The sequence below is a fragment of the Xiphophorus couchianus genome, chromosome 18 (genome assembly GCF_001444195.1).
Source record: "Xiphophorus couchianus chromosome 18, X_couchianus-1.0, whole genome shotgun sequence".
In the NCBI taxonomy this organism is placed as follows: Eukaryota; Metazoa; Chordata; class Actinopteri; order Cyprinodontiformes; family Poeciliidae; genus Xiphophorus; species Xiphophorus couchianus.
The window spans coordinates 1,943,563-1,968,679 of NC_040245.1; the positions used below are offsets into that span (position 1 = coordinate 1,943,563).

At 36.9% G+C, this 25,117-nt stretch overlaps 1 protein-coding gene across 3 annotated transcripts; it reads right to left on the bottom strand.

Annotated features, from left to right (window-relative positions):
• Positions 1-4,113: 4,113 nt before the first annotated feature.
• Positions 4,114-23,720, bottom strand: rsf1a (remodeling and spacing factor 1a). 3 transcript variants are annotated; one of them, XM_027999297.1, is made up of 18 exons: positions 23,486-23,720; positions 20,539-20,630; positions 19,556-19,648; positions 18,509-18,845; positions 17,570-17,668; positions 15,651-16,487; positions 14,886-15,210; positions 14,599-14,797; positions 13,627-13,839; positions 10,485-10,589; positions 9,516-9,595; positions 8,734-8,782; positions 8,032-8,156; positions 7,865-7,929; positions 6,728-6,902; positions 6,437-6,654; positions 5,616-5,813; positions 4,114-5,103 (listed from the first exon to the last, which is right to left on the bottom strand). In XM_027999297.1, the coding sequence occupies exons 1-18, from the start codon at positions 23,637-23,639 to the stop codon at positions 4,379-4,381; spliced, it is 4,089 nt and encodes a 1,362-aa protein (XP_027855098.1). In that variant the 5' UTR covers positions 23,640-23,720; the 3' UTR covers positions 4,114-4,378. The 3 variants fall into 3 exon arrangements, with proteins under 3 accessions (XP_027855098.1, XP_027855099.1, XP_027855096.1); XM_027999298.1 differs by having other exon boundaries at positions 14,599-14,773; positions 18,488-18,845; XM_027999295.1 differs by having other exon boundaries at positions 18,488-18,845.
• Between the last annotated feature and the right edge of the window lie 1,397 nt (positions 23,721-25,117).

Genomic DNA, 25,117 nt, shown 5'->3' on the forward strand with positions numbered 1-25,117 from the left:
TTTGTAGAGGAGGGAAAACTTTTTAAAACTCGATTAAAGCAAGTTGTGATCAAACTGAAAAATCAAAAAGAAGCTATCTGATGAACACGCTTCCCTTCAAACCTTAACTGTCACATTTCCGCTAACTTATTAGCAGAAACGAAGGAGACTAAAAATAGAGTGGAAAATTCCAGAAGGAACATGGAGTCATCCGTCGCTATGGTGATTCCCGCCTTTTTTAGAGCAGCAGCGCGCATACAGCAGAAGCCTCAAACAAAAAGCCACGGTAGGAAAACTACAAGTTGAACAAATGAAAAACTAATATTCATGAGTATCTGAACCTTCTAGTGGCTACTTTTGATTTTTTTTATTTAAGAAAGGCAGAAAAGAACCTTAGAAAATATATTTTTGTAAGTATATTTTGGGTTTTGACAGATAAGTCCTACAGCAGTGGGAGGCACACTGGGTGAAAGCAGACAGAAAAACCAACATTTTGATGTAAAAACTGTACATATGGAGATGATGTTTCTGAATATTTCACAGGGTCTGAATCCTTCATGGAAAATCAAAAGAAAATAAAAACTTGTAATACTTCAACTGCAATTACGTAAAAAATAAAACAAATTCAGACAGAAAAAAAAATCCTACTTCCTGTGACCTGTTAAAGTGAATCTCAAAAACCGGTCGACTATTTTTCTACTCATTTACTTAAAAAAAACATTACAGTCTGTAAACACTTTACAATTTATTGTTACTTGAAGTCATGGCTACAACTGTTTAATAGGGCCAGTTTACATAGAAAAACGATATAAATTCACAAGAAAAAACACAAAAATTAATCTTAGAAATTTTCTAGGAAAAACTTTTATTTTTGAGCTCCAAAAGTTGAAATTGTTTTCACTTTTGAAAGACAGAACATGAGAATTTTCACCTTTGTGATAACAGATGTTTTTATTTTTTTTTTTAGAAAATGTGACTTTTTGAGCTCAGAAATTTGCTTGTTTTTTCTGAAAAATTTCTAAGATCTGTCTAAAAATTTGATTTTTCCCCCTCAAATTTTCACCCTTTTGAGCTCTTTTCCTCTTATTCTTTAACATTTCTAAGGTAAAACTTAAAATTTGTCAGTTATTGTTTGCAGATGTTTTAATTTTGGAGCTAAGAAAGCTCCGATTTTTCTTCCAGAAAATTTCTGAGATTGATGTCAACATTTCTGAATTTTTTGGAGATTAAGTTTTTGTTAATATTATTTTTAATTTTCTATCAATAATGACCCTAATACACAGTGGTGCGTAGCCGCAGACTATTTTTTACGATATTTTTCAGGTTTTCTCAGCTCTGTGGGAGGAGCAGTGACCAGAAAGAAACATGCAAATATACCAACAAGGAAAATGTACTCTGGACAATTAGTTGCGCTGAAATGAAGGTAACAACGAATAATGTTTGTACTTCTACTTGTATACTGTATGCTAGAATAGAAGTATGTAGCGTAAGTTTTTACCCTCACTTTGTTTCATAAAAGGCAATGTAGAAAATTGTATCTGTGTGGTTATTAACTGTTTATAACAGCGTCTCTTCCCGTTGAAAGCACAACTTCTAAAACCCATCTGACTTTAGTTCATCTCCAACATGTTAGAAGATAAATAATCAGGTTTTTTAAAGTTTTATTCCTTCCACTGGGACATGAAATGTTAAAAACCTATAAAAAGACAAGTAGCTAAGTGTTAAAGTAGTGTTCAGCTCTTTCAGGCTCCAAACACACAAAAATAAAATGTAATCATCTAATGTGTGTCTTATTTTTTTTCTGAGAGCACGTTTTTTTCCCCCCACGGCAGATTCTCAAAGAAAACAAGCAAACTGCTGAAAGCCGATCGATCTAAACTCAGCGCTCGCAGCGTCCCTCCTCCTCACCTTCTTATATAAAATATAACACTATATTTTACAAGAAGACTAAACAGGACGTCTATTATCTTACAAAGAACAGCATACAGACAGTATGTACAGCAAACACGGACCTCCAGGTCTACGATTTGTGAAAATAAGTAGCTGGAAACTGAAAAACGCTGAATAAAAATGTTTTAAATGAAATGAAATGGATGGGGGGGATATATTTGTTGTATAATTCAGTTTTAAAGAATAAAATATAGCAATTAAACAGTGCTTTGCAAAAGCATTGACATCACTTTTAACTTTCTCAAGATTTCTGTCACATTAGAGCCACAAACATCGATGTTGTTGTTGTTGTTTTCTGTGATGGACCAACGCAAAGTTACTGTAAAAATAGATTTTTCTTCCAGCAAAGTTGTGACATTTCAAACAGAGAAAATGTCTTGTTTCTTGTAATTTTCTGAAAATTGACACAAATTTACTCTTTTTAATTATTATTATTGCTTTCACATCTTCATTTGCCCAAATGTGGTGTCATAAGTTTGCATATGGAAAATGTGCTTCACTGTTTCTGGTTTCTGTCAGTGTAAACATGAAAAAGGAAAAACGTTTTAACTCTTTAGAGACATCAGAGTACCAGGATATCATGACTAAATTAAAAAAGAAGAAAAAATCTTAAGTTTTTAGATTATTGTTCTAACAGAAATATTAAAACAGGAATTTTGATAATAAAGTCATAGTATGAGGAAAGAAAGTCTATATTTACTGTCGTAATTATTCAATTTTCTTAGCCTCACCCTAGAAATCCATCCTACAATTACAACGTATTCACAAGAAACACAACTTGGTGTCAAAGTTGTAAATCTTCAAGGAAAAAAATTAACATTTTCCACAATTAAAAGGTATAAATTTAGGTTTATATTAATCTAAGATATGCTCTGACTTTAAAAAGTGAAAAATTTGGTAAATGGAGAAAAAACCCAGATCAGCAACTTAAGACTTTGAAAAATATAAATTCACCACAATTTTTTTTGTCCTATTGTAAATATCTGACTTCATACTGTCAGATAACATCCTAGTCTCAATATCTAACATTTAGTTTGTGAACTTATTAAAGAAAGTTGTAATATTATAGCCAGATATTTTTAGTTTTAATTTATAGACATGCAAAATTAATCTGAAAATTCCTGGAAATGCAAATTACTGTGATGTAGGAGACGGTCTGGAAATATGGAACAAATGTTTTTTCTGACTAAATAGACTAAGACGTTCAATTGCTAATGTTAATGCTAAAGCATCCAGACTCCAGTCCATGTTTTTACACAATAGAGGGTTTAATCGCTTTGTCATTCAGTGTAGTTAGCCTGGTTGCTAAACACTGTAAAAAACCCAAAATCTTAGCCAGTAGTTTTGGTCTCTTTCACTTAAAATAAGACAAAACTAAGCTACAAGTAACTTTTCTGCAATATATAGGAGTTTGATTAGAGTCAATAATTCCTTAATATTGATGAAAACATACAAGCAGATTATTTCACTTGTGACATTTTTCCAATGTTATAAGTGAAATATAATGTAATTAAGGAATTATTTACTTAAAACAATTTCCTATATTTTGCAGAAAAGTGACTTGTAATTTAGTTTTGTTTTCTTTTATGTAAACTAAGATATTTGCACTAGAAACTAGATTGAAATTATTTGCTAAGATTTTGTGTTTTTGCAGTGAAAAATGTGTCTTTAATCCAGTGATTCTCAGTTCCAGTCCTCAGGCCCCCTGCTCTGCATGTTTTAGCTGCACCCCTATCTCAGAACAGCTGATCCAAATGATTGCATTACCTGTCCTGCAGCCACCAAGTACTGCAGAAACCTGTTAATCACTCATAGATTCAATCCAGGTGTGGCAGCAGGGAAACACCTAAAACATGCAGGTCAGGGGGGCCTGAGGACCGGAACTGAGAAGCACTGCTTTAAAATGTGTTGCCTAATGCAAAGGCATGCCACACTTTTCAGATTTTTCTTCTGAAGAAAATGCTGGTCTATCAAAGAAAAAAAAAAATCACACTGATGTTTGTGGCAAACGTGACAAAACGCGAAAAAGTTAAAGAGGTACAAATACAGAAAAACAAGGTGGGCATAAAATAATAAAAAAATACATAAACCAGTAGTTCTCATTACTTTAAATCTACTATATATACACATTTTTAAACTTGGCCAATAAAATATCAAATCCTAATAATTAATCACAATTTCCTATAAGCTTTTCGGGTTTTTTCCTCTTCCCAGTTTTATTTTGGAGGATTTTGGTCGTCACCTCGCTGTAAAGAGTTCGATCCGATGCTAGCTGGAGGTCTCTGCTACGATGAACCGACTCCGGGATTTCCGCTCCGCCGGGCGGGCGCGATGCTTCGGCGCCCATTTGGGATTGTAGCGCTCCACCACAGAAGAAGAGTGAGAAGCAGAGAAGTGATGGAGGTTGAGAGGAAAATAAAAACATTGGAGATTTATTTACAGTCGGCCATCATGACCGCGGGCTGTTCTGGGCAGAGTTCAATGAGTCCGACTGGCCTTCATCCTCCTCCTCCTCCTCGTCCTCTTCCTCCTCCTCATCTTCGGCGGGATGCGTGGGGCCGTTGTGTCTCTCCCGTCTCTCAGCGTCTCTGGAGGTCTGGTGTCCGTTTGATGGAGACAGGCTCCGCCCCTTTTCCTGAGCTCCGCCGTCGCTTTTGTGCTCCGACTTTTTCCTCTTCTGTCCTTCGTCTTCGTCGTCCGTATCGACGCGTCTCTCGTCCTCGTCGTCATCGGAGTCGATGCGGTTGAGTCTCTTGCGGATTGGGCGGTCGTCTCCCGATGAAGACTGAGAATCGTCCGAGTCGGACTCGTCTTCGTCGGTGGACGGCCGGCGTTTCTTCAGCATCTGAGCGAGGAGTTTGCGGCGCTGCTGCGAAAGCATCTCCCTCCTCTTCCCCCGGCCCATCCGCTCCGGATCCTCTTCGTCTCTCTCCGTCCTCCTCTTCCTCCCATCATCATCTTCATCCTCCCTCCTCAGCTGCCTCCTCTTCAGCCGCCGCCCTCCTTCCTCGTCCTTCTCATCTTCGTATCTTTTCCGCTTTTTTCTCGTCCTGCCGCTCCGGAGTTCCTCCTCCTCCGCTCCTCTTCTTCTTCTCTTGTCCACTCTCCGTCGGCCATCTTCCTCCTCATCATTGTCATCGTCATCATCCTCAGAATCTCTCGAGGAAGCGGAAACTAAAAACAGAAAATATGAAAATGAGAGAAGTAAAGTTATTCTAGTGAAGTAAAACAAACACAATAAAAACTGAAAACATTTTCGATAACTGAAATAAATGAAAATGGTAACTGAAGGAAAAACTAAAACTAACTGGAACTGTATCGTGGGTTAGTAAAACTAAAACTTTTTGAAATTATAGATGTAAAATCCTTTGTTTTAGTGTTTATGTATCTATTAGATCTGGACCGGTCAAGATCATTTTGCTGGATGATAAATTGTCCCAGAAGTCATTGCGATAAACAATGATACTTATATGTACATAACTATATTATATATATTATATATTATAACTATATTTACCCTGATACTAATAAAACCTAAAGTAAAACTAAACAAAATTTGATTAATAATAACTAATGAAAACAAGCAAATACACTCTTTAAAACTAAATGAATTAGACAAACAAAAAGTCAAAACAAAATAAAACTAAACTGTAATGAAAAGAAAAGAATTGAGAAGCGTTGCTGACCGTCGCTGTAGTCGCTGGAGAAATGCTCCTTCCGCGGTCGGCCGCGCCGTTTCACCGGCTGCCGCTTGGCCAACGTCCTGGAGTTGTCGGACGACTCCGATGTTTCGCGGTAGTTCACCTGCTGGCGCTGGCCCCGCCTCAGGCCACGCCTCTTCCTGTCTGCGTCGCTGTCCGTCATGTCGCTGAACCGATCTGAATCTGTTGAACAAAAAACACAAAATAGACGATAAAGTTCAGGACGGGAAACATTCAGGATTCTGGGTTTTGTTTTAACCTCCATTTGGGTTCTGGATCAGTAGTTCTACAGCGGCTCTAATACATTTTAAAAGCATCTTAAATATTTATGGAATAAATCCCAAATTAAACTTCCACAACCAAACGACAATAATATTTAATAATACAAAATATCAATAATATTTATATATTTTATTCTCATTATTACATTGAAAAAAAAGTATTTTTTGTTGTTTGCATCATTTTATTTTCTCATTTCTGCAAATGTTTCGTTAAAACTTTTACCAATCTTTTTTTCCAGGAATTACTGAAATATTTAAGAAACTCATAACTACACACTATTTTTGCTTTTTTCTGTTATGTAATTAGTTATTTTAGCCCTAAATTAAAGTATGATTAATCGAATGAATCTGATTAATCGGATTAATCATTTTAACCCTAATAATTTCTTACGATAACAAATCAATGTTCTCAAAGTTTAATTTCTAAACTTATGCTGATTAATTATTTTAAAGTTTTGTAACGCATCTTTAACAAGATGGCTAATAACAGAACCTAAATAAAAAAGAAGAAGTGATGGCACCCACCCATCTCTACATCCGTCTCTTCCTCCTCCTCGCTGGACCGCCTCCGCCGCCGTTTCCTGCCCCGGCGTTGGGGCATCCTGGGTTTGAATTTAGGCGTCCCTCTCGTGCCCCGTTTGGGACGCGCGCCTCTGTCCCAGCTGCCGCCGTCGCTGCCTGCATCTTCATCGTCCTCCTCGCCGTCGTCGGCACCCGAAGCGGCAAATTCTTCTTCCTCCGAGCTGCAGGAAGAAAATCAGAAGGAATCAGACGAACGTCGGGGAGGAGGAGGAAGTATAAAACCGTGATGGCGACCTGTTGCTGAGCATGAACTCTTCTTCGCTCTCTATCGCCGTGCTGTCGCTCTCCAGGTCGTTCAGCCGCCGTCTCTTCTTGTTCCTGGCGGTGCGGCTCTGGGTTCTGATTGGCCGCTGGTTCTCCTTCACGCCCTCGGACACAACGGAGGGGATCTCTTTCCCCGTTTCTGCTCCTGAAACCCAGTAAAAGTTAAAATAAAAAAATTCAAAGTTTAGCTACATTTATAAGTCGGTCACAGGGCTTTAGTCACAATACAACCACAAACCTGAAGTATTTCATTGGCATTTTACATTAAGGACCAACACAGAGTCACATGATTAGGAAAGATGACCTATTATGCTTCCTTTAACAGGTCAGCATGTGGCTCTGGTCTATACAAAACATGTTCCCTACAGTTTTTGCAAAAAATTTTATTTTATTCTGCTCATTTCTGCCTATTCTCCTGTTTTTGGACCTCTTGTCCCTTTAAATCCAAATAAGCTGCTGCTGGCCACGCCCCCAACTCAACGCTTACACTCACATGTGAAAACAGATGCTCAATCATACAACTGTACATCTTTGAAAAGCAGAAGTGGAGCCTCCTGCACAACCATCCTGTTATTCAGCAGGTATAAGTTAGTCAGTCAGAGTCGATGAGTATGATGGAGTATTAGATAATAATTTATAACTTAATAATAATTTTGAATGGAATAGAATATACTTTATAGATCCCCAAGAGGAAATGATTTATTTCCCTTTGAGGAAATGCTACTCCATCTAAGGTGGTAATATTAATTACAAAAATAAATTTTATGACTATTCTCGTCATTTGTATAACTCTATTCTTGTAATTTTATGACTTTATTCTTGTATCGTTACAACTTTTTTCTCACAATATTACGACTTTATTCTCGTAATTTAATTTTTTCATACAATGGCTCTAATAATCCTCCATAGATGGGAATGATTGAGGTAAAACAGAAAAAATGCTGCAAGAAAAACTGAGCAGCGGCAAAAAGCTTGAGACTAGGGCTCACTTTCTAGCAGGACAGCAGAATTCGAATGGCCTAGTCAAAGTTCAGAGCCAAGGTTTGTGGTTATATTGTGGCAAAGGGTGTCTAAATACTAAATAACACTCAGATATTGGATTCTCACCACTGCAGAGATCCCTGATGTCCTCCTCTATGGCCTCATCGATGGCGTCATCGAAATCATCAAACCTGCACCAGAACCAGAACCAGAGTTCAACCTTCCTTCGTTACGGGTCACAGAACGCAAAATGACACAAACTCTCCCTGACGTCAAACCAAACCCGCTCCCACCTGTAGCTGATGTGTTTCCTGGTCCTGGTTGATCTCCTCCCCAGGTTTTTGGTCTTTTTTGTATCTTTTTTCTTGGTAGATTTCTCTTCCTCTTCCTCCTCCTCCTCCTCTTCCACATCTCCCTCCTAAGAAACAAAACAAATGACTGCAAACAAAATCCTCTTCAAAACAAAATCCAGTGCACAGATAAAACCTGACAGCTACACTGCAAAAACACAAAATCTTAGCAAGTATTTCTGGTCCAGTTTCTAATGTAAATATTGTCGTAATACGAAACAAACTTAAAAGTTATTTTTAGCAAGACAAAGGAGCTTAATTCATGTAATAATTCATTCATTTTGATGAGAAAATACTAGTTCCACTGGTAGATTATTTAACTTTAAACAAAACATTTGAAAGTAAAACTATCTGCCAGTGGAATTATAACTAGGTTGCTAGGTTACGGGCTGGGCTTGGCTGGCGTTGCTAGGTAACGGAGCAGTGGAATATTCTACCAGTGGAACTTCTTACTTTCTATTAATATTAAGGAATTATTGACTGAAAACAAGCTCCAATAACTTGCAGAAAAGTTACTTTTAAGTTAGTTTGTCTTATTTCAAGTGTAATAATACATTTGCAGAAGAACTGTACAAAAATTACTTGGTAAGATTTTGTGTTTTTGCTGTGTGCAGATTTAACACAGCGTGGCAGAACCGGACTTACAGGAATGATGTTCTCCACACTGATGCCGACGTAAACCAGCCGTTCCCTCCTGGAACGAAGGAAAACGTTAAGAATTGTTCTTGTCAGCGGTGTTCAAACTTTTTGCACAAAAGACCAAAATCTCCAAGCTGAAGCTGTTCACACGCAGGAGCCACAATTTATTTGTATTTTTCTTCAGCTAAAAATGCAAAAATCTATATTTTTTATCTCATTTATTTCTATTTTTCAAATTTAATTAACAAACTACACAAATATAACAATACAGCCAAAATAATACAAAGTGCTAAATAATTCTTCTAGCAAATCATTTTCTGTTTACTTGCTCAGGAACAAATAAACATGCATTTTAATTAAAAAAGTCTGAAAAAGTGTCTCAAAGTTGTACAGTTTCATAACTTATTAGTTATGAATAGTAGTTTATTCCATAGTTTATTCCAGCAACAAAAACAGGAATTGAAAACTCTAAACTGCATTTAGCCCATTTTAATTGTTGGCTGTGATAAAGTCTGTTTTTGGGTAAAAAGTTGGAGAGTTGTGGCTCTGCTCACTTTTAAAATGAAAACAAAAAAGTGGAAAATACATGTTTTGTACCTAAAATATATTATCTAAGGTATACATTTCTTATTGAAAATATCATGCAAAGAAACACACATCTGCATCAGCTCCATTTTCTGGAGTAAACCATTCATAAACTGCGTCTAAGGGCCACACAAAACTTTACCTTCAATGCAATTTACAAATAAATAAAGATGCTAAAAAACAATCATATTTTGTTGGTTTACCTCCGCTCTGCCCGTTCCTTCTTCTTCAGAGCGCTGTCCAGGTTCTGCAGCTGCTCCTCCAGTTTCTCACACAGCATCTTCTACAAGAACAATACATACAGATACATACAGATCAGTTCATCCCATCTCCTGAGTCCAGCCGTCAGTTTGTGGTCAAATGAGGGAAAAACTGCTCATTTAAAAACCAGAAACATGAACCTTAACCAGGACTGGCTGCAGCTGCATCAGAAAATTTAAGGTGAGTAAATTATATGACACCAAAACTGTAATTATTGTTTTTTTAAAAACCTTTTTCACTATTTTATTGTTTATTCAATTGATTTCCAGTTTAAAATGAACAAAAAGTCTTGAATGAAAAGGCAGTTTGAACAAAAAAAAGGATCTTGTAGATGTTCCTCTCAAAAGTTAATTTGCTAAACCATCAAAATCAATAATTTGAACAATAAACTGAACTTAATAAGAATAAAACTAGAACTTTAAATTTGTTTGTATGAGTGGATGAAAACATTTTTTGTTGTTGTAACTTATTTTATATGATTTTCCTCTGCGTTGTTGGTGCTGTAGCAGTCCATGTACCAGCAGTCATGATGAGGCCTCTGACTAAAGAAGCTCATGCAAATGATGCTCAAAGTTTTCTGTAATTTTCTTGATTTTATGATGAATCCCCAGAACAGAACCAGCCTTTTTAAATGGGCAAGATCACGTGTTTCCCAGGCACATAGTTTCATTTTATGGGACAATATTAATTAGTAATTATGTTACCGTCAGTTGTTATAAAAATGCTGTATATCAAACATGACTGACATTTCAAATGAAAAGAAACGTGACCCAGTAATGGATGAAACAAAACAATATAAATGAATCACAAAATTTGTATGAAATCATAATTTTTCTGACTGACCAGAACAGTAAACATATATATATATATTAAACATATATATAATGTGTTTGTAAATATTTCCAGCTCACATGTTGGCAAGGTGGACAGAACCATTCTCCGTCTGGGATCAGCATGAGCGGCGGCCGCAGACAGGCGGTGTGGTATCCCTGATCACACGAGTCACACAGCAGGATCTGAGCAAAAAACACACAAATACATGAGGAAACACACTGGTGAGAAAACTCAACACAGAACCTGCGGATGGCACCAACAAGAAAGTTTTTCATCATTTAAAAGCAAATGTTTTGATTTTTTTGATTCAGGAGTTTCTGCTCGTGTAATGTGAAGTTTTAATCTGCAACTGCGTCTTCACTGTAAAACATTTGAAGGTGGTTCAACCTGAAAATAGACGTTCACCTGCTGCCTTTGAAAAGCAAGTCAACTAAATATTTCAGAAATTGAAGTTCACCAAGTTGATTTAGCAACAAGAAGATGCTTTAAGATTTTTCTTTAAGTTCTAAAAACTCATTAAACTTAATTTGTGAGTTGTTATAACTTAACTTGGAATTTAAACCAAATAATTCTCAACATTATGGAAGTTGAAAGAACTATTTTAAGATAGAAGATGCTGGACGATAAATTGTCCAAGAATTTATTGCGATAAATGATAATATTGTTATTTTGAGACAATTTTCAAGTTATATAGTAATGGCATAATAAGGCAAGAACACATTCTCTATGATCAATAAACAATAATTTCTTACAAATATTCAGCTCTGGAATTGGGAGACATTTTAAATATCCAAAATAAACAAAAAAAAAACAGAAACAACAAATAAAATGAATTGTGACAAAATTGTCCTTAAAAAAAGGCTAGTTGAGACCAAAGCACCAGACTGAAAACTTTATCATCCAGTTTTTGATAGAAAAAACATAAATAATTCAAATGAAAATTATTGAACTTGTTTTAATTTATCATGTGATTAATTGATTTATTGTTTATTGCAACAGGCCTACCCTAAAATAAACATTTGGCCTAATAACTCTTTCATTTCCCTCACACAAGATACAAAAACCTGCCGCTAAGAACCCTGGGAAATAATTCTTTCAGATTTTTTAATTGGCAACCTAAAACTACAAGTTTTACTCAAGTCTTAGAGAATGTCAAAATTAGTAAGAATTTAACACGACTACTTATTTTACAAACTCACATATTTAAGCTCAAAGTCTAAAACTTCAGATTTCTTTGACTTTAACATTAAAAGTCAGTAGACAGAACTGAATGTGGCTCAAATGTTGGACTTATTGACTGTGATACTGTGAAAAACAGCAGAACACAATGTGCTGTATTTTTAAAACCAGTGATCCCCAAAGGCTTTACATTCCTAATCTAACAGGATCTCTGCGATCAACGCCGAGCCTCAGGGCAGCTGTGGTGGAGACAGACCACTTATTCACTTTGAATGTTGCTGGTTTTATCTCAGTTTATTCGTCTGAAATTCTGTGCAAGGAAACTGATCAGGAACCTGATCAGTACAGAAAAATACTTGAAAATAATAACAAACGGATCCCATTAACCAAACTGAAAAACTGGAGCGCCCCTGCAGTAAAATATTATTTTCTGTTGCAGTTGTGAAGCGTTTCCTTCAGGAAACAAATGACCGATGAATGAATTAATGTAAAGTTGATTAATGATATCGATTGACGATAACAATTAATTGACAAACAGTAATGTTTTGTTTTTCCCCCTATAAAAGGTGTCGACTGTCTTTCAATAACATGAATTGTAACATTTTTCATAATATGTTTTATTATATATTTTAAAAATATATATAATTAATAATGAATTGATTCTCCTTAAACACGCAGTATTTGTTAGCGGTTGGTGGGTTCCTCAGCATCAGACGCGAGTGGAACCGGAATCCAACGCAGCGACTACATGGAAGTACTTGGTCTCATCGGCGGTTTTCCCACGGAGACGGAACTGGGCTTCCACATGCTGGAACCATGGTTCTGGGTCGTACTGCCAGAACTCTGGAAGCTTGATAACGGCAGCAAAAACAGAAGCGGTGGTAGGAATAACGGCCGCCTGGCAAGAAACTGGGTCTGAAACCACAGCTGGCGAAGAAGCGGCGGCAGCATCTCGTTAAAAAACATGTTCAGATGTTGGCAGATGTTCGGGGTCACCAATGTGGAAGTCAGCAGAAAAAGACGAAAATATAAATGGAGTCAGTCTTGTTTTATTCTCAATGTCTTCCACTCAAAACCAAAAACAGAATGAAGTAAAACCGTTGGTGTGTTCTCACCTAACCTTCTCCCCTTCACAAAAAAAGTATACATTCGGGTGTGAAATATATACATTGATTACGCCACAATGTTAACATTATTTTGTGTCAGCTGTATTAATTATTGACCGAATAAACAGAAAACTGTGATTTTCTCATGTTATTAAACTTAAGACATATTTATAAATAATAAAACAGCAACCTCACAAGTTGCTGAATGGAAAAATAAAAGACGGAAATATGTTAAAGGCTTAATTTCCCATAAAGAGACATTACATAAGTAAGTGCATAGGTTTTTTTGTACTATTTATTTCTTTGTCTTTGTTTATTATGTATATACACATAACCTGCATCTTAACTCGAGTCGAGCAAATCTCAATCTCGTTGTAATCTGTTGATGACAATAACAAATAAATCTTATCTTTATATAAGCAAGTGAGGTTCCTCTTGAAAGAACGTTAAAACTTTGAATCATCTCACGACAGACATCAAAATCTACCTTGCTTATTGTCGCCATGTTTTTTCCGTCATCTTAACATCCTCGCTTTCAATAACATCGGTTATTTTGGAAAGAGAAACTGACGTTGCTCCGTGACGCAGCTCGACTGAACGAAGGTGAAACTCAGCTTAAGGATCTTATATTTCAAAACAGAACCGCATAAAGTGCATTTTCCATCCCTAATCGGACTCTGTTCGGACCGTTTCTCTTTACAGTTCTACCATATCGCCGCCATCTTCTATTAAAGGCTACATTTAAGGATGACCAGCGGCGCCCCCTGCTGGATGGCGGCCAAATCACAACACTAAAAAAAGGTCTCCAAGCGGACCTTATTAGTTAATCAATTGGAACTAATTATAATCTAATAAATCATTAATCAGGAATTAATTGCAAGTCAATTTCTTATTTCCCAAAAAGAAAAATAACAAAAAAAGTGTGAGTTTGTACCAGTTCTGGGTGGTTGGGCAGGCCACAGTGAGTGCAGGCATCCTCAGTGGGAATCTCCTCAGATTTACTCAACTCCTCCTCTGAGCCGCTTCCTTCCTTCTCCTCCTCTCCTCGTTTCTTCCACCCGCCTTCCTCCTCTTCCTCCTCCTCATTTGGTTTGTGTCTCTTGGGGCGAACATTGGTCCATCGTGGTCGCCCGTGCCTTCGTTTGCCCTGAAAAGATGCAACAGAAAGATGAATAAAAAAGCAACAATTAAATGATCGGCCCACCAGGTCACGTCTGCATGTTTACAGTTAACAATAGCTGGGGCCAATTCAGCAACTTTCTTGCTATATTGAGCAACATTTCAGAGAAAAAAATATTGGCATCGGCCAAAATCAGAATCGGAAGGTAAGGCTTTTTAAAAGATCGGTACGCAGGGATTGGCCAGAAAACTGCAGTCAGTACATCCTTCATTTTTATGTGCTTAGCGGTTTATCATCAGCATAGCTAAGATTCTTATTTAGCAAACTAGTGGTTAGCGAACTTAACTTTTTCCCCACCATTGGCAATAACTACTGTAAAATTTAGTGTAAACATATATTCTCCACTACAACTATGGGGGCCATTTTGAAAAATGCCCACCAAAGAAAACACAAGATCAAGAAAATATATATATAATTTCTATGGTTCAAAATAAGAAGGCTACAGTTCAACAACAAACACATTCAGCTAATAACAGATTTTAGAATCCATGAATGCAATTTTTATGGGCCAAATTATGTATGATTTGGCACCAAACATTAATCTCTGATTAATATTGGCAAATTTTGTGCAAATATATATCTATCCTGACAACCATGGCAGCTATCTTGAATTTTTCAGTGGCTAATTTTTTTTTAAAGCAAACCTTTGGGAACATCAGTGCCAAGGTCTGATCTTGTATCCAAAAGATTGATACATTAAATTTTCTTCTACAATAGAGGGGTTACCCTTCGCTTGCTAAATTTTCCAGCGAGTTCGTGTTTTTGGTTCTTTGTTGAAGGTGAGTTCTGCTCCTCATCGTCCTCTTCCTCATCCACCTCTTCTTCATCCCTCGTTCTGGCAGGCGGCGTCTGTTTCTTTTGCGGTTTCTTTCTCTGGCTCTCTGCCGCCTTTGAGCTTGGCCTGCAGTTTGGCAAAGCAGATGATCTTCAAGAAAAAAGGTGCATATATAAGGGATGTTTAGTGACAATCCGCCGCAGCAGAAGATTTTGACTTCATCGTGATTTTATCCTACCTGCAGATCCGTGCAGATCTCCTCAGCGGCCTCCCTTCTTTCTGCCCCTCTCGGGTTTTCATCTCCTCCTTTCCTTCTTTTCTCCGTAATTTGTTTCTCCGGTGCGGTGGGATCTTGATCTTCAGCCGGATTCCTTCTTTCTGGAGTTCGGAAGACGCTTCCTCCAGTGGAACCCTCTTCTGTTCCGAAACAAACCCGATCTTCTTAAGTTTGACGACGCTGACCAGCCCGCCGTTCACCCCTTGTTCCTGCTGAATCATCTTATTCAGCTTTTCTGCTTTTTGAGGTTCAGAGTCTCCTTTTCCAGACGCTCCTGAGTTTAACGCTGAAACGATTAATCAAATTAATTGTGATTAATCGATTATTGAAATAATCGTCAACTCATTTAGTAATCGATTAATCGCTAACTGGAGTATAGAGACTCAAAAAGAGCCATTTGCTAAAAAAAACCAAAATATTCAGAGCAGTAATTAAACCAAAACTGTACAAAACCTATCTATATATTGCATTTAAAATAAAACACATTAAATTAAACGTCACATTCTCACAGGTTGAGAATGTGACGTTTAATTCTCATTCAATGTGGGGAGATTTAAATGATGATGAGGATGAGGGTCAGGAAATCATCAGATCTTCTACCAGCTCCTTTCCGAACAAATTATGTAAAATCACGTCAATGAGTGAATAATTTGGTTTGTTTTTCTTTTCCTGTTTTTACTTTCTGTCAGTTTGAAATAAATAAATAATCGTTAGCTGCAGCCCTACCTGAGTTTATTCCAGGTTCCTCCTTGACGTTTCGGTTCTCCTCCGGTTGACCGCTGCTTTGGTCATTTACCGTCATCTGAGAGGAGAAACCAACAGATTCTCCTTTTATCTCTGTAAGATCCGATTTCTGGTCCGTTAGCGGTGGGATTGGATGAGCAGGAAGTGCGGCGGCGGCGTCTTGCTCAGGCGGTCCCTTCCTAACCAGAACCGACTGCCGGCTCACTTCCTCTCCAGCCTTCACGCCGCTTGGTTCCGACTTCGGCCCGTTTTCCTCCGGAGCTCTGTGGAGCTCAGGTGGGCTGCGGATGACGCCGACGTGACCGATGACTCCAACCTGACCGATGACGCCGTTATGCCCGTCTCTGGGAGGCGGGTGAGGCGCTCTCCCATTGGTCAGCTCCTGCCTGGAGGTGATGACCTGCTGCAGACAGGACGCCGGGCTTCCTTGCAGTTCTAACGAGTTGGTCGGCTTCCCGTCTCTCCCCCGACAGTCCTTGCTGTTGATCACGGAGGGATTGCAGACGATGATGCTGCTGCTGGCGTTGTTCAGGTGGTTGGTCTGGAAGCAGCCGGCCAGCTTCAGGTCCCTCTTCTTCAGTGGTATTTTTGCCTGCTGGTTGCTCCGGACGGCGGCCCTCTCCGCTTCGTCTTCCTTGTTCAGCTTCAACAGAGCGGCGCCGGGCGCGATGAGGACGGACACGGCGTTTTTAGGTCCGTCTGCGTCCCTGGGCTCAGCTTTGACGGCGGTGATGGTGCTGACGCGGTTATCGAAGGCAGCCGTCTTCTCCTCCATCTTGGGTTCAGTGTTTTCCTGCTTTACCTCCTCTTCCTTTATTACTGCAGAACAGTAAGGAGTAAACTATCACCCACAGAGAAACATCTCGTGCCTTGAGAAAGTATTCACACCGTTTAAGCTTTTTCTAAATTTACCTAGTTACTGTAATAAAAAAAAAAACAATATTTCAACTTGTGAACATCTAAAAGAGGCATAAGGAGCATATTCATCTGATTATTAGAGTTCTTTAGATGGTGGCAGTATCGTGCTGTGGGGATGCTGTAAGCTAATTGGAATATTTTGAATAAATGAAGTAAAATTATGTAAAGTTTTGTCTCTTCATCTTGCTAATGACACCATCTATATGGTAAGACATGGTGGTGGCAGCATCATGCTGCGGGGATGTCTTTTTATTCAAGAAACTAGAAGCTAACTGGATTTATTTTGGTAGAAGAATCTTGTTCTTTAAATAGATGGAGTTAAATTATGCTAAATACTGTTACTACATCCTGCTAATGACACCGTTTATAGTTAAGAGTTGGTAGTGGAAGCATCATGCTGTGGGGATGTTGTTGTTCAGGAAAATGGAACCTCCTTAGAGTTCTTTAGGTAAATGAGCTTAATTATACAAAATGGTGTCTCTACATCCTGCTAATAACACAATCTCTATGGTCAAACATGGTGGTGGCAGTATCATGCTGCGGCCATGCTTTACTATGCAGGGAAATAGAAGCCGATTATAGGAGTTTCCATAAGCATGTGTAATTTTTCTTTGTGTTCACAAATATGTATTAATTTGTTCTGGTTTATCAGATAAAATTCCAACAAAACACTTTAAAGTTTGAGATTATAATGTGATAAAATGGGACAAAGTTAGATTTCAAGGAATTATTTACTTTAAGCAAGCTCCTAAATCTCACTGTAAAGTTATTTGTAAGTTAGTTTTGTCTTATTTAAAGTATACTAAAATATTTTCACTACAAACTAGACCAAAAAACTTGGTTAAAGTTTGTGATTTTCAGGTGGAGTCTGACCTTTACTGCAAAGTAAAGATAAACAATGTGACGCTGGCAAATTTAGAGTTAAAATGTGATTCTTGACAAGACAATCCAATGTTCTTCATAAGCAGTAAAAAAAAGCTAACCTTGCATCTTTTCTGTCACTGGATTGGTCATCTTGTTGTCATTTTCTTCCTCTGAAGCTTTGGGGAGTTTGATGCTGTTGATTCCATCGTTTTCATTCGCTGTGGATCCCAAACCAGAAAATATCCAAATTACATAACCTGAGTCTGATTTAACCTATTTTAATGCAATCTAGCAAAATTAATCAGATGACTAATTGAAATAATCGCCGACTAATTTATTAAACTGATTAATCATTAACTAAAATATAGACTCAAAAAAAGAACATTTCCCTTTTTTACAGCCAAAACTGTGCAAAAATATTTACATTTAAGACTAAAAAGGAAAATGAATTTGTCTGTAAATATATGGCATCATTTTAGTTTCATCTGAAAAACAACTAAATCTCCTATTCAGGACCTTTTGTTAACCAATTAATTGATAAACTCAAAATATTGTCAGCCGATCAGCTCTGTATTGATGTAAAGTCAAACAGAGTTTTTCATATTGTTTATCTGCAGATGCATCTTTTGCTACAAATGATCAAATGTTCACAAGAACATGCTGCTGTTGCAGACAATTCTTTTTTCTTATTTAAGAGTTGAATTACTTGTTTATTTGCATTTTTAATATTGTATAAAATAGGATTAAGTGGCAAAAAATCTTCTGAATGTGGCAATTTTTAAAATCCAATTAATCATGAGATTAATCAATAAAATGATTGATTACTGAAATAATTGTTAGCTGCAGCCCTAGTAAAATGAATGTTTAGCAATTTAAACTGTAATCCAATAAATTTACTTTTTTAATAGATGATTAAACATAACAGCTAAACTATTAAACTGTTTATTTACAATTAAACAACATTTTTATATCATTTTTTTCACTTTTCATATGAAACTTTAAAGCCCCTATAACAGAGTTATTGTCTGGATAGTTACTCTCTGATTTCCCCGTTGTACTCGTGTCTCTTTCTGCAGGGCTGGCGCTCCTGGTTCCAGCCTGGTTCTGGTTTTGGTCCTGATCCTGACTCTGACTGGACTCAATCTGAGCCTTCAGCAGCTCCAGAGCCTCGGCCAGGTCGTTCCGGGTCCGGACGATGCACTTCCAGGTGGATCCGTCCAGATCGTCCTGCTCCTCTGTGTAGAGCCGGATGTTCTGCTCCTGGTCCAGCTGGAGCCAGTACATCAGGCCCTGCTGGTCCCGACCGATGGGCTGCAGACGCATCTTCTCGGGGTCCTCATCGTTGACCACCATCTTGAACTTCAGGTTGTCGTCAAACTGACATTCACACAGATACTAAGGGATGAAAAGCAGGTGGAAGAATACAATAAATTTTTAACCGCTTATATTTGAGACTTTAAAGTGGGACTTAAACGATTAATCATGATTAATTGATTATTCAAATAATAATAAACTAATTTAGTAGCTGTTTAATCATTAACTGAAGTGTACAGACTCAAAAGAAGACAATTTGCAGAAAATAAAACAACCCATGAAACGCAGCTATTAAACCAAAACTGCACCAACAATAAGTACATTTTGCAAGTGAGATGAAAAAATCTGCTCCACCCAGAACTCCTCTAGTAGTTTTAGCTTAACTTGGTTCAAATTCTGTAAAAAAAAATCTCCTTTTCTATTCAATTATTAATTGGATAATCTAAAAAATAATCAACAGATCATCCCTACACTGTACTGATGTTTAGTTTTCACATTTTTTTCACAGCAGACGCATACTCTGCAGCAAATGATCAATCGTTTACTAAAAAATGCTAAATTATTGCATTTTAGGCTATAAAACACTTATTTTCTCGTTTAAGAAAGGAATTGAATTGTTTGTTTTAAACTTTTAATGTAAAAAAAATGATCTAAATGAAAAATCAGCAGAATGTGGCAATTTGTTTTATCTGATTAATTGATTAATCGTCAAGATAATTGACTGATAATTAATTGACAGATTAATCGATGACTAAAATAATCTACTTTAAAGGACTGTAAAAACATCTCACCTTGAGGATGCTCGACTTGCACTCCATCGACATCTCCTGGTAACCTTTCTGCTCCAACTCCCAGGCCCATGTGCTGTTCAGCTCCTGGCAAACCTAAACAACACAACAACATGTCAGTTGTGTCTGAACTGAATCACAGAATCTCACCAAGTATTTTAGTCTAGTTTATAGTGTAAATAAATATCTTGATACTCTTGAAATAAAACAAATTACAAGTAGCTTTTCAGGAAGATACAGGAACTTCTTTAAAGTGAACAATTCTTGAATATCAATAAGAAGTAGAGCTGAGACAATTAATCGGATTGAACGTGATTAATTGGTTACTGAAATAATTGTCAACTAATTTAGTAATAAATTAATAGTTAACTGAAGTAAATAGACTGAAAAAGGCCTTTTTTTCCTGAACACTCTCAGAGCAGTAATTAGACCAAAACTACACAAAAATATATATATTTTCCATTTAAGAAAAAAAAAAACTTCTTTGAACATATTTTCTACCCAAAACTCAAGAGGCAGAATTTTAATTTCACCTTGTTCAAATTCTGTAAAAAATAAAAATATCTCCTATCTCACCTTTTCCTATCCACTCATTAATAGGATAATCCAAAAAACTGCATTGAGTCAAGCAGAAAGAGTTTTTCACAGAAGTATTTATTAGCTGCAGATGCATCCTTTGCTACAAATGGCCAAGCATTCACTAAAGGAATGCTGTTACTGCATTTTGGGCAATACCATATTTATTTTTCTTATTTTATAAATAAATTAATTTGTTTGTTTGTATTTTTAATCTGATTAATCGCCGGAATATTTGATTACTAAAAATAATTGTTAGTTGAAGTAACAATACAAAGTACATCTTGTTTTCTATGTGTTTTATGTAGTTTTGAGAAGAGTATTTTTGCAGTGATTCCCACACAGTTAACACAAACAGTCTGGTGACATTAAAAAGGAGTTAAAAGAAAACAAATGGGGGATCTTCCTACCTTAGCCAGGTACTTTTCCCAGCGGTCTGTGGTCACGGACCTCCCCAGCTTTCTGAGCAGCTTCACATGGAGCTCCACCAACGGTTTAGGAACTGCAAAGCAAAACAAGAAAAGAAACTGCTTAAAATCTACTGAACATGAAAAAACTTCTGCTAAGAGCGAACAAAATGTTTGTTTTTATGAATAAATATTGCAAAATATAAGGATATGCAAGTATGAGTTAAAATAGAGTTGTTTCTTTCCACTGTTCCCACAAGCTTGCACAGAACAAGAGATTGCTGAAAACTTTGCGTCTCCAAGCTGTTGCTTTGGTGTTATAAATTTTATACTGTTATAGATTTTAAAGCAATTGACAGAATTTGATCGCAATGTTTCATAACTAGTCAAATTGTAAAGAATGCAATCTAAATGTTTATTTTTTTCATGAGACTGAATTCATCTGATTTCACATTTCTGTATTTTAATTCAATCTGATTGTCTTGTAAAGATGATATTTATTGTTTTTTGGCACTAGATTAATAAAATGAATTGATGTGGAAACCACTTATCACGTTACAGTTAGTAAGCTACAAGTGGCTTCTCTTTAACGAGACAAACTGCAGACAATCCCGAGCAAATACCAGACTAACTAACCAGTTGTTATCAGTTTATTAAAGGAAAAAAGGAACATTTCTGTATAAATGTAAAATGCCATGTTTTTAAAATGTGCTAAGCAACAAAAAAATATTTCGAAAGAAAAATGATCAGTTTGCTATATTTCTACTAGTTAATAAACACAAGAGAACTACTTTTAAACAATAAATCTAACATAAAACATGAATATAAACAGAATAATCAATCAGTTCTACACTTTCTTCTACATTTTAAATAATAGCATTTTTCAGAATGTGTTTTCCCCTTTTTTAAATGCCATTAAGCCATGTTATTTTTACTCAAGGTTATCAAAATCCTAGAATAACGTGCTGCTCCGTGTTTACTGCTACATCTAACAAGGACAGGATTTGTTACTTTATATCCAATGTTTTCAAGAACCACCACTGGTACTTTACCTGCTTTCAATTGTACTCAGGGTGATCTGTGATGAGGAGGGTTTGTAAGCAAGTTTTAAATACTTACTAAGTAAATATTACTCAAAATAATTGTAATTTAGAGATAAAAAGCCTAAACAAAACAATGGAGCATATTTACACCCCCCAATAAAACACCGAACCAAGAGACAGAGACCTAAAATTAAATGCTGGTGGCTAATGAAGGTTCTTTTCATCCAACTCTAAAGAGGAAACTTGTACGAATTCAATTACTAAACTAACATATTTGCATATAAAAGCTATATATGCATTTATCGTGCGGAGATATACTGAAATACAAGCTGCCAGAAGTGCTAATATACTACTTATTACAGAAGCTAACAATGAATTTGACTTCAGGTGAGCTCCTGGTTTATTAATGGATAAAATGTTTGTTGTTGTTTCGATCTTTTGTGATAAAACAACATACAATAATAAGCCCAGATCCTGTTTTGTTCTGTTTTAAAACATCTTGATAGTTTGGTGACTTAAAAAGCTCGTTGTTTAGTGATGTGGTCCTTAATTTGAAATGTTTGAGAATCACTGTTTTACATAATTATCACTCTAAAGGTTAGAATACACCAGAATCTGAATCAACTTTATTGGATAAGAATGCGTGCAAGATTATGACTTTGGTTTTCAAGAGCTCACAAATATAAATATTTAGAAATTCTGAAAAATAAAATAAGGAAAAATTAACATCATGTACATTTGTGAAGCTATTTTATGTTTTTTGATTTGCTTATTACATGTTATGCTAAATTATTATCGAATATTTTGTTGTGTAGTTTATTTTGAGATTTCTTTAGAATAAATATTTATATTATTTGTCTTTAGATTAATGTTATTATACATAAATCTACTATTCTTACTTTGACAGTAATAATAACAAAAGGTACAATGTTACAACGTTCCTTAAAAACAAAATTAAACAAAAATAAAATTAAAAGGCTACTACGGGTGGTCTGTTGTGAGGATGTCACGGAACATTTAAAATGTCAGGAAACTCCAGTTTTCTCTAATGACACGCTAACCCGTAGTCTAATTTCTCAGTTTATTAGCTTAGATTGAGGGCCAAAACTATTCCACATTTATGTATGACTCTGAATAAGGACTTTCTAACTAACTGTGGTGTTGTAAAACAGCTACAAACCTCTAAAAACGCATTTTACAAATATTCGACAGAAATCCAGCTAGCTTGCTAGCCAGAGGCTAGTGCGCAGGCGCAAATTGACTGCCACTTTACCCCTCTTCCAGAAAATAACATCCAATGTTCCGAACGAACATGGCTCTTTAGGGTCTGACAGACACAATAAAATGCCGACCGTGGTGAGCTGTTGCCCCGCAACACACCGGTTTTCATGTGGTTCAACTGCCTGCGAGACAAGGCCGGTGAAAAATTACACCTGACAAGGCTCCGGAGCTAACCGGTTGGCTGTGTGTGGTCACTCGGCGGAGCTGCATCATGGCTCCCAGTCCAACTTTAATAGATCAATCTGTCGGCTCTGACAACATTATCCACAGCTCCTCACTAAATGGACCGAGAAAAACATGGCGCCACATGTTGTGCTCCCTGGTGTGCCCGTTTCCCCCCCAAAGTTTAACCTGAACGACACCTCACAAAAATCGGGGTAAAACTGTCAGACTACCCTGGAAAACTGGCTTCGACCCGGGCCATCCCTGGTAAAATAACGGTCCCGTTAAACGCTAAAGATCCAGCGGTGACGCTGCTCTGTCGGGTTCAGAGACAAAACCACATTTTCCAACGGAGTCCAACAACATCACGATGATGAAGGTACCAGTGGTGGTACTGGCCCCTTCGGCTTCCAGTGTCGCAGCTTCCCACCACTTCTTTCTGCCAACCGCTACCGAGCGCTCACCTGCCGTCGTGTCACGCAGATACCTCTCTATCTGCGGGAAAGTCAGCTCGGGGAGGTCCAACGCTGCTCCGTAGCGCTCCAGAAACGAACATACCTCCGCGAAGCTCGGGCAAAGCGGCGGGCCGGAGCTTCTCGCCACCGCCGGAGCAGCCATCTTTCCAGGCGGAGAGAGAAATGTGAGGGGAGGGTTCGCCACTCGGATGCGACTGTGCGCGAATGAAATGAATGGAAAGGCAATGGAGGATCTACCGGTGTAAAACTAAACAACGGAGAGCAGAGAAACTTCCGGAATGTACTTTCAAAATAACACCCCATAAGTGGATACAATAAAATAAAATAATATTTAACAATATTTCAGAAGCTACATAAAGCAGCAAATTAAAAATGAATAAAGATCAAGCAAGTATGATAGAAAAGAAGGTATAAAATGGAAAAATTGGATGTTGTTTTGAGCTTTCTTGCTTTGAAAAAGTGCAAACTGTCGAGATAAAATGTTTTTAACAAAAAGAGCTAATCCAACAACAAAACCAAAAAGCACAATTTCCGAACCACAATAAGGACAAAAAAATATATCAAAACAAACAGTTATGACAGGAAAGGAAGCATAACCTGAACAACATTACTGTAAAATTGGTATGCAGATCAGGACAAACTTGACACTGGATGGTTTTTTAAAATGTATTTATTATAATTTAGAATATTTTGTTCTAAGAAAATATATCCAATGATTAATTGTTGATTTTTTTATTTTACACAAAAACACATATGTTTGGTTGATTTCAAATTAAAACCACAGCTATTTCATTAATTTTAGGCTTTGTTAATAATGTTGACCTGCTTTTAAACTATAAACAACACTCCTTTATTGCATTTTTTCTTGGACTAATTATAACAAATTAGAGGTAGTTTTTGGAGCTTTATTTCTAAATCCAATTTCGAAACTTCCGGGAAAAGCGTAGTGATTTGTTTCTAACTTGATTGAGGCTCAGAGAAGTTTGGGAGGACCACAGAGGGCACAGCGAGAATGCCCAGAATTCATCGCGACTAACATCAACAACAAAATGGTTTTGGTTTTCATTCCTCAGATATTTCCACTCGGAACTTAGTGGCCCTCCATGTTCACAGATTCCCTCTGCATCCTGTTGTACGTGTGGACAACGCATGAAAATGCATTTACGAAATATTTCCAGTTAAACTCTAAAGCCAGATGTTGGCATGTTTTATGGGAAGGCAGTCACTCTGCCTAGCAGTATGCTACCTTTAGGGACTGTAAGAAATATAAATACAGAGGAAAAAATATATTTTTGCTTCAACTACTAGTTAATTATGATTACCGAGTTAATTTATTTTAAAAAGGCGGATATTAGTACTTCACTGATTCGAGTTTATGGGAAATCATTGCAGCTGAAATTTAGCTTGTCTTGGTTTTTATTCATATTATTATTATTATCATTATCATTATTATTATGGTATTTTCTGCCAATTTTATAATTATCTTACCTAACTTAATTTTATTCTTTGTTTTATCATTTGTCTACCTGTAAGGCTGTGATTGTTGTAAAGCACTTTGTTCAGACAGGATGTTGTAAATGTTTTATGTAAATAAACTTTGACTTGACATGAATTTGAAGG